At 48.2% G+C, this 16,769-nt stretch overlaps 2 protein-coding genes across 7 annotated transcripts in view; both read right to left on the bottom strand.

Annotated features, from left to right (window-relative positions):
- Nucleotides 1-941: 941 nt before the first annotated feature.
- On the bottom strand, nt 942-5,838 carry HMGN2 (high mobility group nucleosomal binding domain 2). 2 transcript variants are annotated; one of them, XM_065876986.1, is made up of 7 exons: nt 5,833-5,838; nt 4,530-4,629; nt 3,463-3,507; nt 3,233-3,262; nt 2,816-2,866; nt 2,288-2,383; nt 942-1,792 (listed from the first exon to the last, which is right to left on the bottom strand). In XM_065876986.1, the coding sequence occupies exons 2-7, from the start codon at nt 4,542-4,544 to the stop codon at nt 1,757-1,759; spliced, it is 273 nt and encodes a 90-aa protein (XP_065733058.1). In that variant the 5' UTR covers nt 4,545-4,629; nt 5,833-5,838; the 3' UTR covers nt 942-1,756. The 2 variants fall into 2 exon arrangements, with proteins under 2 accessions (XP_065733058.1, XP_065733053.1); XM_065876981.1 differs by lacking the exon at nt 5,833-5,838 and having other exon boundaries at nt 4,530-4,749.
- A 2,108-nt stretch (nt 5,839-7,946) lies between these two features.
- DHDDS (dehydrodolichyl diphosphate synthase subunit) overlaps nt 7,947-16,769 on the bottom strand; it is a 38,439-nt gene continuing 29,616 nt past the window's right edge. For 3 of the 5 annotated variants that reach the window (XM_065897603.1, XM_065897621.1, XM_065897627.1), the window contains 2 exons: nt 16,038-16,145; nt 7,947-8,183 (listed from right to left, as the gene is read on the bottom strand). In XM_065897603.1, coding sequence (XP_065753675.1) covers nt 7,947-8,183; nt 16,038-16,145 — 345 coding nt within the window. Of the gene's footprint in view, nt 8,187-15,750; nt 16,146-16,769 lie in introns of those variants that run through there. The other 2 variants (XM_065897595.1, XM_065897612.1) reach the window with 2 other exon arrangements.

The following is a 16,769-nucleotide window of genomic DNA, read 5'->3' as shown; positions in this document are numbered from 1 at the left end:
CTCATTAGATGTACTCATAACCGCTTCTCTTTAGATGTACACATAACATTTAACAAGTCTCTTTATGTGAGCCGTTTCCTCATCGGTAAAAAGGGTGTTAAACACTTGCATTACACAACTATCTCAAAACTGAAGATTGGAGATAATACACAGAAAACTTATCAATGAAGAGCTTAACTGATATGAAAGCTCTACCCTTTTGACTAAAGGGATAAACCAATGTAAGATTTTTTTTTAAATAGCCTCCAATTTACTTTATTCCTCTCAAACAACAGGTGACCCATGAAAGCAAATTCAAATTGCAAGCATCAATTTATTACAAATTCTATTTCCTAACATAACTTCTTGCTATTTCCCTAGAGGAAAGGGGTTCTCTGCAGGGTCTCCAGGATAAGGCAATCAGCAAAGTCCCCGTTAATGTCTTTGCTTTTGGAGCTAGAGCAGTTTACCAACAAGGACAAGAATTTAATCAATTCACAGAAGATTTGCAGGTCTGCTCAACAGCAGGGTGCCATCTGCCTTACACATCTTATGGCCAACCGTGTAGACACACAGGCATTTTCTTCTCGCACAAGGACTATACAGCCGTTATCTATTAACTTGCTAATTTTATAGAGATCTTAAATGTGAATGAAGTGGAAAGGCTCCTGTACTATCAGCTGCCAGGCCCAAACCTCAGATCTACCAAATACCTGCAGTTAAAAATACACTTCAGGTAGTGCTACATAACCAAGTACAGAAACCACTTCTCTGCTCCCAGCCTCTCACCACCTGTCTACTCCTGGGATCTTTCCCAAGTCCACGTAGCACTGTGTTCTACAGATGGACCATAAAGACTGACTGTACATGGAACCTCTACACCTCACACCAGAATGCATCCTGTCCCAAGAGACTTGGAGAAACCAGGCTCCCCCACTCCTGGGAAAAGATTAGAGGCAGCATTCCAAGTCAAACTGTATCCAGCTTTATTAAAGATACTTTTCATAAACAATCATGGTATTTCAGGCAGGACATGGGCAGACAATCGTTAACAGTATACAACTTTCAAACTCCCTTTTGCAATGGACTACCAAAATCAGAAAGCCACTATAAAACCCCATGAAGTCTTCATGTGATGCTCTGAACAGGGAAAGTTTAGAGTGAGGGTTGACATTTCACATTTAGTATGTTGTTTAACAACTTTTCACAAGCCGACCCTGACTTTCAGGAAATGAAAATGGCAAAAGTATCAATCTGAAGATCCACAATCTAAAAAAGGAACCGCTGCTCTTTTGAGGGACGCCATCTCAATGGTGACAATGCAAAGTCCAGATTGCCTGACATACTGGTAACCAATTTTTGGGGGTCAGGTTCCAACAGGTCTCTGGGTTTAAGGGAATCAAGTCTAGGCTGAAGGTGGAGAGGGAGAAGAGGACATAAAAACTAACTTTAGTTTCCACACCACAAGGCATTTGTGCCAAGGTGGCTACTGTGTGTCAGTATCAAGGAACCCCTCCTTCCTGGGAACCAAGAGGAAGTCTCTCAAAACCAGACGGGAAAGGTGTTTTTCTCCCATGTCAATCCAGCTTCAGAGACAATCTATTAGTGACATGTGCTCTTCCCCCAAAAAACAACAATGAAGTGTTCTGTATGCTAACAACATAGCTTAAAAAAAAAAAAAGTAAAACAAAATTCTGCATTTTTATAAAACTTGATAAAAAATAGTATTTCAAACTGTACAGTCACCAGAAGTACACAGTTATCAAAAATGCACACTTCACTTGGCATCTCCAGCACCTTCAGCTTTCTGTGCCTAAAAGAAAAACAGACAGATGAATACAGTATGTAGATGTGGAAACTATCTCCATTCATATTTCATTTATAGCATTTCTTTGCTCCCAGGCCAAAGTTCAGGTTTTAGGTACTTTGACACCGAGACTCAGTACTTCTTTGGAAAATGACTTGGCAGGTAACTTTGCTAAGTCACTTCCCCTCTGGACCTTACTGTAAAATTGGGGAAGGGGGCACACCAATATTACAAGATCTGAGGTTATTCCCAACTTGAAAACCATGGTGTAGCACGAGCACAACACCTAACGACAGGACGAGACTCGTACCACAGCTCTCTTTACTGGACGGCAGAGCCTTCAAGAATCCAGATTAAACTCACAGAAAAAAACCACAAGCAAACTCCAGACTAAAAGGCACACTTGGAGTGATACAGATGTTAAGAAAAAGGCCATAAAAGCTTTTGGGATCATTAACTGACTGAATGGGCAGACTTAACATAAAGTGAAAACAGGTGTACCTGGTCTGTTTTGGCATCTCCATTTTCTGCAGGATTATTCCCATCCTTGCCAGCATCAGCTTTCCCCTTTTTCCCTTTGGGTACCTTCTCTCCCTTCTAAAATGGGGGGATGGGGGGAAAAAAGCTGTTTCTCCTCATTTCTATCACCGGGATACAAGTCTACAAAGCTCTGCACAAAGTAGGGTTGTTGATCAAATATAAGATACACACATAAACTACATACCCTCCCCCATTCATAAAAACAAGGCCAAATTGTGGTCTTCAATACACGGAATTCTTTATCTGAATGTAAATAATAGAATAAGACAGCTTAAACACTTGCACTTGTTTAATACCCAAGTGTACAGTTTTCTGTAAATTGAAGACAGAGTTCTTGGTTAAGGACCAGTCCTATTAACTCTGTCAAATCTCAACTCTGTATCAACAGATAAAGTTGTTATATAGCAGGTCTCCCTGTCAGCAACATGGGAAACTGTTCAGGCTTTTATGTAAATCCTAGATGCATGTTTGTCTCACCGTCCTACTCACCTTTGCAGGGGCCTTTTTAGGCTTGGGCTCTGGCTTTGGAGGAACAGGTTTCTTTTATTTGGGGGAGAAAAGGGGAGCAGAGAACATTAGTACAATGGACCAAAGAAAACAACCCACAACCAAACCACAGCACCACTGGCATAGAAGTTTCTCCTACTTTGTAAAGTTTGTGGCGGGCTTTCCATTAGAACTTCATATCTTCAGAAACCCACTCAAGTAACACTCGGAAGTGTCCCACTTTGGCTACAGCCATCACAATTTCAGAACGAGCAAATTCCAAATGGGCAAGAGTCCATAGCAGAGTAAGTCATTCAATACCAGCCACTGACCGTAATTCATGGGAAGCAAAGGGAACCGTTTTTCAATGCTTTTTAGTTTCAGGGAATAATGTGAAAATTTTAAAGCAGACACACTTACAGCAGATAACCTTGCAGATCTTCTCTGTGGCTATTTAAAAAAATAAAGAAAATTACAAATAGGACAGTTGAACCACTTAAATACAAAAAAGTTTTGCAGCTGAATTGTTCTAGACTATAAGAAGTAAAGAGAGCTTACTGAGGCAAATTCAGGACTATGAATATGGTTAATTACCACTAAAGGAGCCCAAGGCTTTGTGAGACTCCAAAAGCAGTGAGAGTAAGACTTACTTCATCCTTCACCTTGGTTTTATCTCCTTTAGCATCCCCTTCAGCCTATAAAAAACAAGCAAAAGCTAAGAAAGTTGCAGCTTCTGAAGCAGTTCTTAATGATTCAGTAAACTTAACGAAGTCCTAAAGGGGGAAGAAAAAAAATCGAAGGGAATCTTGCACACAACTTTCCTAAGACATACAAATCCTCAGTTTGTAGCATCCCCAGCTCCTATGCAAATCCCCGAAGTGCTCAGAAAGCGCTAGGAACGCTGTTATGTGTCAGCCTCACACCCGGTCTGGTTCATAACGCGCAGGGACGGCGGGGCCCCGCGAAGCGCGCGCAAAGCTGGAGCGAGGCGCGCGAAGCGCAGCCCGCGCCGCTGCGCCAGGCAGAAGCAACAGCTGTACAAGGAGCAAACAAACCCCTACGGAGGCGGGGCCCGAGCGCCGTTGCCATGGCAGCCGTCGAGGGCGGGAGACGGGAGGAGCACGCAGCCGGGGGAACTCGTGGGCGGCAGCGGCGCGCACCGGGGCGAGTCTCGTGCGCGGGGGCCTTGGGCGGCGCGCGATGGAGGTGGGGCCACACTGCGAAGTCCCGCCCCCAGGGAAGAAGGCCCCGCCCCCTCACGGCGGCGTTTTTTTGGCGGCAGCGCGTTCCCCCGCCCGCCAACCCCGAATGCCGCCTTCCCGCCCTTTCGGGTTTGAATTGCCCGCCCGCGGGGAAGGAGGGTGGGGGGGGGGGGGGGGGCGCTAGCGATGGGGGGAGGGGCGCGGGGCGGGCACGTCGAGCCCAACGGGAGCGGGATAAACAGCCGCCAACATGGCTCCTCCCGCCGCGGCCGCCGCTCCTCCAATATGGCCTCTGGCGCCCGCGGGCAATCAAGCCGCGCAGGGTTAGCCCGGGGCCGCCTGACACCGCCTCGAGCTACCACGCCGGGGGGCTGAGTCTGCTCCAGCTCGCCGCTGATTCGCGCTTCCCAAAGCCGGGGAAGCGGCGGCGGCTGCTGCATTGGTGGTGGTGGTGGTGGTGGTGGTGGCGGCGGCGGCAGCGGCGGCCCAGCGCCTGGGGCCCTCGCGCCACGTACCTTTCTCTTGGGCATGGTGGCGACGGCGGCGGGACGTATGCGCTGGACACGGGGATGCAGTGGCGCGCGGCTTTGGCAAGTCCAAGGGTCGCTCTCGCCTCTTCTTCACACTGCTCGGGCTCCGGGGGGTTTATAAAGTTTTTATAGCGCTGGGAGCCCCGGACCGGTTAGAACCGGATTTCACCTCCCGCCGCCGTTCATTGGCCCAGCTGGGGTCACGTGGGCGGGGTTTAAACTCACCTCCTCTGGAGGGAGTGAGGAGGGGGTATGGGGGGGAGGGCGCGCGAGACGGCGGCGCGCCTAGGGGGCGGGGGCGCAGTGGGGGAGGCGCGCGTCGAGGGCAATAAATGAGGGAGGGGGGTGCGACTCGGCGAGCTCTGGGTTTCGGCTCCCGCCAAGAGCTGGCTTTTCCAAACTACCAAGTTCCTTCCACCTTATGCAACCGAGCTACCCACTTCTCCAAGCCATGCGACACTTAGGGCGCATCTCAGCCGCTTTCCTTCCTGTTCCCGCTGGGGGCCCCAGAAGAAGGGTTTGCTAGGCTTGGCCGCACTGCCCTTCTCCGCCGGAGGCGGGAGGAAGCGCGCGGCTTGGAGGCACAGGCTGCAGTTCCCAGGGCCAAGGCTGACGCTGAAGTGGGGAAAGAGCGGGGAAGCCAGCTCGGCGCAGCCGGACGTGCATCCTTCCAGGCTGCCACTCGGAGGACGCCTCTCGGGCACCTCACCTGGAAGGCGGTCCACTCGAGGTGGGGTGGGGGTTCCAGGGGGAGACTTTACACGCAGAGGTGCCTTTCGGGTGCAGTGGGGCAGGTAGGAGCTGTCCTTTCAGCACCCGTTGCTCAGCCGCCTCCCCAAACACCAACGAAGCCCCCCCAAAGCCTGTCGGGTGGATGGCTCTCCTAGGTCCTTGTATTCCTGGACCTCAGAACCCCGCCACCGAATGACGGAGAGTGGCCGCCAAGAAGGCCTACTAGCACTCCCCTCCCTCTAATCTTTACCCGCTACGGAGACATGAAGCTCAGCTGCCCCCACCCGATGCAGCCACTAACCCTGGGCGCTGCACACGCAGCTGGCGAAATCCCTCCTTCCACACTGGCAGGCTGGCTGGCTTCCTTTCACTTGCGCGAGGGAAAAGGAGGGTGGAGGAAAGCGTCCGGGCATTAGGAAACAAGTAGAGGTACAGGGGTTGCGATGGAAAAAGGGCTCTCCCAGTGGCTCTCCCACCCCGTCCCCAAAGCTAGGGATCCTGGAGGTAGCCAAGTGCACCTGAGGCAGGTAGCCAAGTGCACCTGAGGCAGGTAGACAATTGCTGCAGCAAAACATGATCTTCTGTTGCACTGTTCGCAAACAAGTTGTACATCTAAGAATTTTAAAAATTCTATTTGACACCCGAGAGAACGCAACACGATAAATATCCTCAACTGGGGGGGGGGGGTTGGCTCACAGGTGGGAGGACATTTAAATAGGTCTCACCTAATTTCTTGAGGCAAGGGTTGAGCTGGTTTGTACAAATCACACCGGTAGAAAGCAATCACTGTGAGTTCATATCAACTATTTGCAGCCCCTGTTCCTGAGCAGCAGCGATCCCTCCGCCTCTTCTCCTTTCCACCCCTTAGAGGCAGCCACTCCTCACCCCTCCCCACTGTGTACCTTTCCCAGAATACAGGACCTCAGGCCAAAGATACCAGCCCCATTAATCACCTCTGCTGTACCCCAATCATAGTAGGGAATGTCAGACCCAGAAAGGAGACAGGACTCAACAACCATGCTTCACAGGGCAGATTCCATTTGCTGCCTCCAGCCCCTCATTCCCGCCTTAATTGTAGGGCTCTGCATTATAGCCGCATAATTCATGCCTCCCTAATTAAGGCTGTCAACAGCCCCCTTGTAAAGCTGGAAAATGTACAGCACCTGCTCTCTGGGAACCCCGTGCCAGGGATTGGTAGTGGGGAGTGCCAGGTGTGTGAGGGGGGACTTGCCAAAGGGTGCATTGATTGGCTTCTCAATCGCAGTGCCAGGCATTTATGTTTGATTCTGGGAGCAGGGAAGATGCCCAAAGGGTCTCTTGTGCCAGGTATCCAGGCACAGAAAGGGGAGGAGACTGGAGTATAGGGAAGTTATAGGTTTTAAAGAATATGCTCTTAGCACTGCTTGCAAGATCCTACCTCTCCCCTAGAGGGAGGTGCTGGGAAACAGTTTGCAGAAAGTAAAACGGGAAGACTAAACAGAGTAGCCTTTGGTTGGTATTACCCGCTGGTGCTTGCTGCTCTGGGGCACCTGAAGCACAGAGCTGCTCAGACAGCTCTTCAAAGGCACTAATCCTCTCAGCAGCTCTGCAGCGAGGCCTGGCAGGGAGAGGTACGGAAAAGGACACGGCCCTTGACTCGGCCCTCTTCTCCCTGCTGGGCAACCTTGGCCCTCACAAGCTGAGACTCTGCCATGCTGGGAATAAATCATCTCACCGTCTACTTAGGGGGACAGGTCAAAAGCTGAGAAAAGCCTCAAAGGCTGTTGAGGTGGGAAGCAGAGTCCGAGATGCTGAGGGCCAGAGGCAGTCAGTTGGGAGAAGTGCTTGTTTCTGTGCTCTTGGTCCTGATGTGATCCAGGGAAGGTGGCCTGTGCTGGATTAGATTCACCAGGGCCTATAGGTCTTCTGTTACCCTGTAGCCATGGAGGGGACCGGTCTCACTGGGGAGTGGAGCCTGGCCCCATGCCCTGCAAGAGGAGAAAAGCTTGTGTGGGCTGAGTCGACAATAGGTAATTGGATTGTAATCACCCGCCTGGCTTCCGCGCACCATTGGGGGCGCTGCTTTCAGTGAACAGTCAGCACTGTGTGGTGGGAGGGGGTAGAGATTCAATAGCAAATCCCAGGTGGAGAGCCAAGGGGGAGGAGCAGCAGATGGGCAACTTTTCTTTCTGTCTCTCCCTCCCCTTCCTTGCCTAAATAACGCTGGCTGCCTATTAGCTATTTACCAGCAGATCCAAGGTGGGTCCACATCTTTTGTGAAGACTAAGATGGATGGGTAAAGGGCTAAGGTTCTGGGGAGAACTCTTCCCCGAAATTCTTTGTGTTGAAGGATGTGCTGGTGGAAAAAGAAAGTGCACCTAGGAGTACAGGTAGAGGTGGCAAAGATGGAAGAGCTGGGGCCCTCTGCTCTCTGAACCTATTCGTGATCAGAGTTTGACCTGGATCAGAGTTTGGGTTTAGTGTCCTTGTGAGAGAGACTCACCCTCAACCCTCCTGTCCAAGGCAGCCCAAAGATGTCTATGGCCAGCAAACCTGGCCTCTGGGGCTCCCTTGCCAAGCAAAGGAAACACAATTCATCATCAGGAGGGAGGTACCTTTCACCAAGAAAAGAAAGGGGAGTGGGGCCCTGGAGGCAGAGGGCAGGGCAAAGTGGCAGGAGGCCAGCCTCACTCAGGCTGATGCAGTGCCCAGACGTGCCAGCCAGTCAGCCCGCTTGAGTTCTAAGGCCTGCAGGAAGCCTTGGACCCGCTCTTCTCGTCTGGCTGAGAGTTTGTGCAAGCGTGTCCGTCGGAGCTGGGCATCCCCACTGGCCTGGAGCCCCTCTTGCAGCAGCTGTTCTGTCACTGCAGCCTGGTCCCTCTCCAGCTGCTGCCTCTTCCGATCCTCTGCATACATGTCTCGGGCCTTCTGCTAGAGAAAAGTGGGGATTGGGGTGGGGAGATCATTTTTAGGCGTGGGTGGAATTGGGATGGAGGAGGTAAGGGTGGGGCACAGGACGGGCCAAGTTAAGTGGAACAGTGGGAAGTCTGTAGCAGATCTGGAAAGGTTTGGGAGTAGGTGTGCAATGGGTGGTGCCCATGTTGTATAGGCAGGGCAGTGGCAGTTCTGGATCCATCTTGGTTTGTTTTGGGTGGGAGTTTCTATATTTCTTGAAATTCTTCTCAGGTTTGCACTTGGAAGGGAACAAGGCAAATGTGGGTGTGACTTCTGGTTCCCCCACCACCTAGCTTTGTGGCTTTGGGCAAATCCTCTCCTAACCTCACTTCTTCATCTGTAAAGCGGGGGTTGTGACTACCTTGAAGAGTGGTTTTAAGGATTAGAGATAATATATGCAAAACCCCTCCAGCATATTAGCAGGCTCTCAAACAGAAACAGCAATTTTACAAGTTATCACTCTGATGCAAGGAAGGTTCTATTCCTGCCTGGGGCATATGCACTGGGTCATTTCTTTGGTTTCCCAGGTCACTCTAAGGGTGCCATCCTCCCAACTGCCTAAAGTTATCTTTCAGAGTCTGGATCCAGAACTGCCTCTCATATGGAGACCAGGCTGACTCGCCCAGCAAATGACCCTCCTGTGAACATCATGAGAAGCAGGTTCAGCTTTCTTAAGCCACTTACTTCATCCTGCCTCTAGAACAGGCATTAGTGTCCACAGTCCACATTTTCTGTTAGAAAAATGAACCCTTGGAGGCTCAGTGGAGCCCTCGGGCTCCTGGAACCAGTTCTGACACCAGGTAAGTGATTACATTCCTTGGCAGCACTTCTCATACCGTGTGTGTGTCTTCAGACAAACCCTGAACTCCTAGAGGACAGAGACTGTGGCTTTTCCTTTCTGGCACTTGGGGCACCCTGTACATGTGAAATGCTCAGTACACTGACTGTATGATCCCAGGAGGACAAGGAGGATGCTCCTGGCACAGAAGGGGAAAACCCTTTTGGAGCAGAACCAAGGCCTTGCTGTGCCTCACTGATGCTCTCTGCTCCTGCCACTCTAACAGGCTGCAGAACCTTAGCACCAGAGTCCCTCCTGCCAAACCTATTCCATGTGTGAGAAACTCCCATTTTGCTGCCAATTTGGTATCCTATACCCTTTGTGACCCTTACCACACTCTACCTTGTACTGTGGTATCGGGGTACCTGTCTGTGTCCTACTCAGCCTGTGAACACCTGGATTGCTTTGTTTTAATCCTTTAAGGAATATCTTACATGTACACAAGCACTTCATCTGTTGTCTCACTTGACCCTCGCAAAAGAGCTACAGAGGTGCTGGAGACAGACATGGAGGTTCAGAGTAGGGAAGTGATTTGCTAGGGTCTCTCAGCAATAAAGACTTACTGCATGAATAAAGATGACAAATGAAAAATCTGGAAAATCCCCCCTCCAGGCTGTTGAATGATCCAAGGCATTCAAGGGTACTCTTCCGCTATGATAACGAACTCCCATGTGGAGCTATGAAGACTAAAACAAGCTTAAAAAGTTGATGTAAGGATCTTCATCTTGTTAGAAGGGCTTCCTCCTGGCCTTAGTCAGGAGGAACCCTGGGTCCTACATACAAGACTTTATTGGGGGTACGGAAATGCACAGGACGTAGTCACCACGATCCATGTGCTTACAGGCTGAGTAGGACACAGAGATGTACCCAAATACCATAACACAAGGTGGAATGTGGTAAAGATCATCATGGAGGTAAGAGAAAGGGCCATGCAGTTCAGAGGAAAGAAACTGTGGTTGACGAAGGTCAAGGGGGCAGTGAAATCTCATGGTCAGGCAGAATCTGAGCTGAGCTTTAACCAATGGGGAAGATACAGATAAAGGTAAAGTGTATGGGGGGAGGAGAATATCAGCGGGGGAATAATGGGCTACTATAGATCACTCAGGAAATCAAAGAGCGTGATCAGGCCAGTGTGAGTCTGCCTGGAATACTGGGGTTTGAGAAGATTCTGTCCAGAGGACTCCCTCACCTCTCCAAGCCTATTTCTTCATCTGCAAAATGGGGACGATAGTGTCCATATCACTGGGTGGTTTGAGGAAAAATGAGATAATGAATGCCCAATCTGGTGCCTGGCTATTAACAGTTAGCCCTTCTTCTGTCACCACTGCTTGTGGCTAGGGCCAAGTAGGCTAAGTCCTGGCTGAACAGGAAGGATGAGGGCACCAAGCCACAGGAGGAGGAAATGCGGAGCTGGTTAAAATTGCTCCATGCGGCTCAGGCTTTTTCCAAATGGCAGCCCTAGACTGAGTGCTGAGCAGGGAGGCTGCAGCCAAGCAGACCCTGGCCCCTAATTTGCCAGGAATCAGCGATTCACTGTTAGGATGACAGAGTCAGGGGAGCTCGTAAAGACCATCAGCTCTAGCCTTCTCATTGTACAGACAAGGACACCAAGGCTGAGGTGGGGAGGGGCTTGGCCTAGGTCACACAGTGGGGTGAAGTTCCCTTGGTTTCTCCACTAACTTTTTTTTTTTGGCGGTACGCGGGCCTCTCACTGCTGTGGCCTCTCCCGTTGCGGAGCATAGGCTCCGGACGCACAGGCTCAGCGGCCATGGCTCACGGGCCCAGCCACTCCGCGGCATGTGGGATCTTCCCGGACCGGGGCACGAACCCGCGTCCCCTGCATTGGCAGGCAGACTCTCAACCACTGTGCCACCAGGGAAGCCCTAAGATAACTTCTTGAAAGATCTTTGGGAAATGTGTTTCGTGCCTCTGGATAAGCTGTACTTTCTAGGGGTGGAGTGGGGAACCAGTGGCCTGCATCTGGGCACCTCTGTGCAACCTCCACATGGTCTAGATCTACCTCCCTATCTCAAAGGTGTTGTAAGTTCTTCTCAGGTACTCAGCCTCTAAAAATCTAGGCTAATGGAAGTCCTAATAGTCAATTTCTCTCTCCCTGACCATACTGTCTACTCTCCCTGTATAATGACCAATCAGGGGAGAGGGCATTAATAATTACCTTAGACATTTCTTATGCAGACCTTATGTGGTCTTGGTGTAAGGGCTCCAAGGAGCTCCTTTTGAGAAATGGGGCCCTAACCTATTAATATAAATCTCTCCTGGGCATTAAGCCTCTCTGCTCTTGTTCTCTCCTCAGCAGAATTAGGGAACAAGATGTAATAGCCCCTCCAGTATATAAACCCTCAAGTCCTCTGACCTCACTGGGGCATGGAGAGGATGCAGGTCTTGGGTTTCAAAACATTCATTAGCTAATGACAAGTCTTCCCAAAAGTCCCCATTTGCCACAATCAATATGCCCAGGTCAGTAGCATGGCGGGGTGCCTTTCTGAGGGTTGTTAAGAGACAGTACCTCTTGCTGGAAACATGATGTTTTGACGAGCACCCAGAGTCTCCCTGCTAAGGGAACTGTACTGGTGATGGGATGAGCGGGATGCTAAGTGTCTGTGGTTTTTCTGGAGACAGATGAAGTCTGAAGAGCCCAGAGACATACATTGTGAACGATATTGGCCACCAGTCTCTGAAAATGAACTCTGTTCCAGCGCTTTTAGTGTATTAGCTTACTGAAGACTTATCACAAACCTGTGAGGCAGGTATTATTATTATCATTACTCCCCTCATTTTACAGATGAGAAAAATGATTCTCTGAAGGGTTAAGTAATTGCCCAGCCAGTCACACAGCTAGAAGGCTGTGCCATGACTCAAAGTCAGGAATGTCTGAGACAATAGCTGAAGTTTTTAACTTCTCTTGAGAAGAAGATAGTGACTACCTGAAGAGCACTAGAAATAAAATGGCTGATTGTTCCACCCTGGCGTTTAACCTCTGACAAATGCATCAAAGGAAGTTTAGTGGGAATATGTATATTCCCCCTCTATATCATTACAGATTAAGTGGACCGAACACTTATTCCTCATCTCTGTCAAAGATCCCCCCATGGACCTACCATCCATGCAGCTTGTAACTGAGGATCAGTGGCTCTGTACTGCTGCCCACCCCTTCCGTGCCCTAATTTTCTATCTGTCCTACTGTGTCATAGTCGAGATTTCTTCCATTTGCCAGCCCCCATTCTCTAAGACTGATGGGTGACCACCTGGAAACTGCCATGGTCCCTTCAGATACCAAGGTCTAGCCTCCAACAATTTGTAGCTGAGTCCCTGTTTCATTAGCATCCATCAGCTGCCCTCATCCCAGTGAGCTACTATAGATCAAGAACCCAACTCCCTGCCCTGGCTTCCTGCAGGGAATGGGGACATACTGGGCTGGGCTTAGAGACAGAGCAGCTCAGAATTTAACAATGGGAATTTGGGAGATGGGTCAAGAACACAGATGTGGAGGCAGAATACCAAAGGGTATGGGAACAAGGAACTGTGAAGAGTCCAGTTTGGTGATGATACAGGATACATACAAGGGAGATGTTAGAAAGATCAGCTCTCTGGTCTGAGGCCAAACTGGCCAGGATGTTGTCAGTCTGGATTGTACGCTTAGTGCTTCTGCTGAGGTGCTAAGATTTCTAGAAACAGAGTTTGAGGGCTCCTGGGTAGAGGAAATCTGGCCAAAACCACTATGAGGTCTGCTGAAAAAAGGTTTAGGGCAGTCAGTATCTCTGTTATTACTTTGGTTTCCTCACTCTAAAAATGGGGGCAATTAATAATAGTATCTACCTTACAGAACTACATAGAATATAAGTAAAAGGATGCCTGACACGTAAGAACTCAATAAATGTTTGAAATTATGATTCTTAGGTACCAAATGAAACTCTTAATGGCTGTCCTCAAACACGTTCCACCCCATCCTAGGAAACAGCAGAGCCATCTACCCAGCTGCCCAGGCCAAAACCTAAATGTTTTGGTTCCTAATAACATTAACATTTTACTCATTTGTTTTATCCTACAAGATGAATAAAAGAGTTTCAGAGTTACATCATCAACATTACCACTAATAAACCTCCTAAGTAATGTTTAAGTTAGCTTTCTAGTTTGTATCATCCTTAGAATATATCCCACTAAAAACGTATAGTCAGAGAACTATGTTCAGGTAACTGGAATTAATCCCTTTCTCCGGGGGTTATATTATCAACTTAGTTTCATTTGTTTCTGCTTTAACTTTTGTTTTTCCTCCATCTCAGTCCACTCAGCCCTCCCCTTCTCTACAGCTGCAACCCCACCTTGAGGCACATTCTCCCACCTGGACTACTGTAGGAGTTTGGTCTCTGACTCCTGCCCTTTGAAAATCCTGAGTGATTTTTACAAAATATAAATCAGATCCTGTCACTCCCCTGATCAAAAGTCTTCAGATGTGTCACCATGGCCTGCAAGGCCCTCAGTGATCAGAGGCCTGACTCCTACCCAGCCTCATCCCACATCCTTCTCCCTCATGTGTGCTGTCCTCTTTGTTCTTCCAAGACCTAAACTTTATAACTTTAGTATCCTTGCCCTTGCTGCTCCCTCTGCAGAGAATAATTCTTTCCCCCCGGATTTTTACCCATCTGGCTATCTCTCATCTCTAATATAATGGCTTAAAAAAGACCTCCTTAGAGAGGCCTTCCTTGACTGCTTTATTCAGCACCTCCTGCTCTCTTCATTACTTTCTAGCATATCACCCTATTTTCTTCATTGCCTTATTACAATCTGAAATTATTGTATATACTTGTTTCTTATTATCTGTCTCCTCAAGTAAAAATACAAGCTCCACGAAGGTAGGGATCTTGTCTGGCCAACCAACTGCGTGACTCTCTTTTTTTTTTTTTTTTTTTTATCATCTTTATTGGGGTATAATTGCTTTACAATGGTGTGTTAGTCTCTGCTCCACAACAAAGTGAATCAGCCATACATATACACATGTTCCCATATGTCTTCCCTCTTGCGTCTCCCTCCCTCCCACTCTCCCCATCCCACCCCTCCAGGCTGTCCCAAAGCCCCGAGCTAATATCCCTGTGCCCTGCGGCTGCTTCCCCCTAGCTATCTACCTTACTACGTTTGTTAGTGTGTATATGTGCGTGACTCTCTTGTGCCTAGTACTAACATAGTGCCTGACTCAGACCAGGTACTCAGTAATAGACATTTATGAAACGAGTGAAACTTGAGGTAATTCCTCCGATAGCCATGTGGGAAAGTATCTGAGAAACCTGAAATTACTAAAAGACTTCTCAGCAGCCAACTTAGAGACAAGAATATCCATACACAAAAGCTCGTGCACCAAGATCCTCTGGGCTTCATGCAAGGCCAGTTTACTCTCACTTTACAGACATAACTCTAACAAGCTTGGTTGCCTGGTTTCCTTGCCTGTAGCTGATTTAAAACTGGAAATAGGAAGAGAAGGGAAGAAGGGATGCTGTCAAAATTAGCCATTGACCATATACAAGAAATCCCAAAGCCAAGTATTTTGGGACAATCTAGCTTAGAGAAAGAGTCCCACCCTTCAAGGCCATCCTGCACAGTGAAGTACTTCAAGAGGGCAGTTACTAACAATATTATCATCAGCAGCATCATTAGAATGTGATTATTCTAATCATCATCATTAGCAAGTGCCTGGTATACAGAAGGTGTTAATGAATTATGCACAAGACCTGTTTCAGAAAGTTTTCTATCAAAATAGGATTAAAAAAAGTTTTAGTTCTTAAAGGGAGACTTGGTCATTTGGAAAAATCTGATATTCATTCCTCTTTGACAGTGGATAATTGAGACTTTGCTGTTTTTCCTTTTACTTGAACTTTACTTCCTTTTTCAAATTCTGAGACTAAGTGATCAAGCACATGACCAAACCTTCATGATCTGATTGACTTATTCCAGGAGTTCTGGACTTGGGATTCATGGAAAGATTTCAGGAGTTATGTGAACCCCCAGAAGTAGTTTATGTGTTAAAGGGATTAATGTAGTTCTATGCAAAATGCCATGTGTTAGAGTGATCTTTGCAATTTTTCTAGGGAGATGGTCTACGGCTTTCGTTAGCTTCTCCAAGGAGTCTGCGATGCCAAGGGGACCGAAAAGCCCTGACTTAGATCATTATTTCTTCCTGGCCATTATCTCTCCAGACTCGAGAAGCATCACCAGCTTTGGGTTTAAAATTCTGTGACCTTGGGACAGTTTCCCCGCCCCTCTGTTGCCATGTCTGAAAAACAAGGACGCCAAGCCTGCTGGATTGCTGGAAGGGTTAAATAAGAAAACTTACATGAAAACACCAAAGTGCCTTAATAGACCCTCAATACGTTAGCTGCCACCACCACACACACTGCCATTATTATTAAGAGTCCTAATCAGACGTAGGTGACTCTGCCTCCTAATGAAACCTGTTTCAAGATCTGGTGATCAAAACTGAAAGCAGAACTTCAAGTCTTGGTAGAACACAGTTTCATACAAAGACAGTGCTATTTCATTTTTAATCCCTCTGGAAGCATCTTGGATTTTGTATACTTCCACTTCTACAATCTTTTATTAGGCCAATTCCTTCAGGGAATAATGGCCAATCTCTCTGAGAAGCCTTTCCTGGGTTTCCATAGTAAAGAGATTAAAGATTTATCACTTGAATCCCAGTTCCATCTTTTATTGGTTATGTGTCCTTAGCTAAATAATTCTGATTTACTCATTTGCACAAATGGGGCTAATAATACCTAGCTCACTGGGTTCTTGGGAACACTGAATGAGACAGTGCATATAAACTGTTCGCAGTGCCTGACACATAGCAAATACTCAGTAAGTGGCAGCTCCTCATCATTAACATGATTATCAGCAAGTGCCTGACATCTACAGCCCTGGGTGGCCATCAATGCTAACCTTTTCTTCCATTCCATCCAGCCAGGCCAGCCCTGAACTCTTACCTGAAGCATGCTATGGTTCATCTGGAACTGCAGGATGGCCTCACAGAGGTTCCAAAACGTGTATTCTGGCCACAGAACAGGCTGGAACACCAAGCAGGAGTGGGAGGTCTGGGAAAGGTGGGGAAGGAAGAGAGTATGGTTTAATAACATGTTACTGGAACACATCCCTGGTCAGGCTCCAAAGAAAGAGCAGGCTGATCACACCCAGAGATGAGGCTGGACAGGCATCCTGAGCTGCAGCTGCCGCCAGCCCGGATTCCCTCACCAACAGGGGACGGGTCATCTGAGGCAGTAAAATCACCTGCCTGTAGCAAGGCAGAACTAAAGCGAGACTAGATCAACATTTCCACCAGGATTTTTCTAAGCCAATTTTAGGACTATGAAATAACATCTAGATTATGTTACTGGCTCTTGGCCCTTAGAGGTCATCTGGGAGACACAGTGTCTGATAAAAGTTAGCAATGAACAAATGGTAGCTGCCACTGTTATTTTTAAGTAGCAGAGTATGGGACAATGGTTAAGAGCATGGGCTCTGGGGCCCGACTGCCTGGCTTTGAATTCTGGCTCCACCGTTTACCATCTACTTGACCTCAGGCAAGTTACTTAACTTCTCTGGGCCTCAGTGTCCTCAACTGTAAAACTGGGTAATAAGAATAACTAGTTTTTAAGGTACTGTGACAATTTAACAAGATAACATACATAAAGCAGAGCAAAGAGCTGGGTGAACCTTTA

The sequence above is a fragment of the Phocoena phocoena genome, chromosome 1, assembly GCF_963924675.1.
Source record: "Phocoena phocoena chromosome 1, mPhoPho1.1, whole genome shotgun sequence".
In the NCBI taxonomy this organism is placed as follows: Eukaryota; Metazoa; Chordata; class Mammalia; order Artiodactyla; family Phocoenidae; genus Phocoena; species Phocoena phocoena.
Note: the sequence above shows the minus strand (reverse complement) of the source record. Positions and strands in the feature narration are given on the sequence as shown.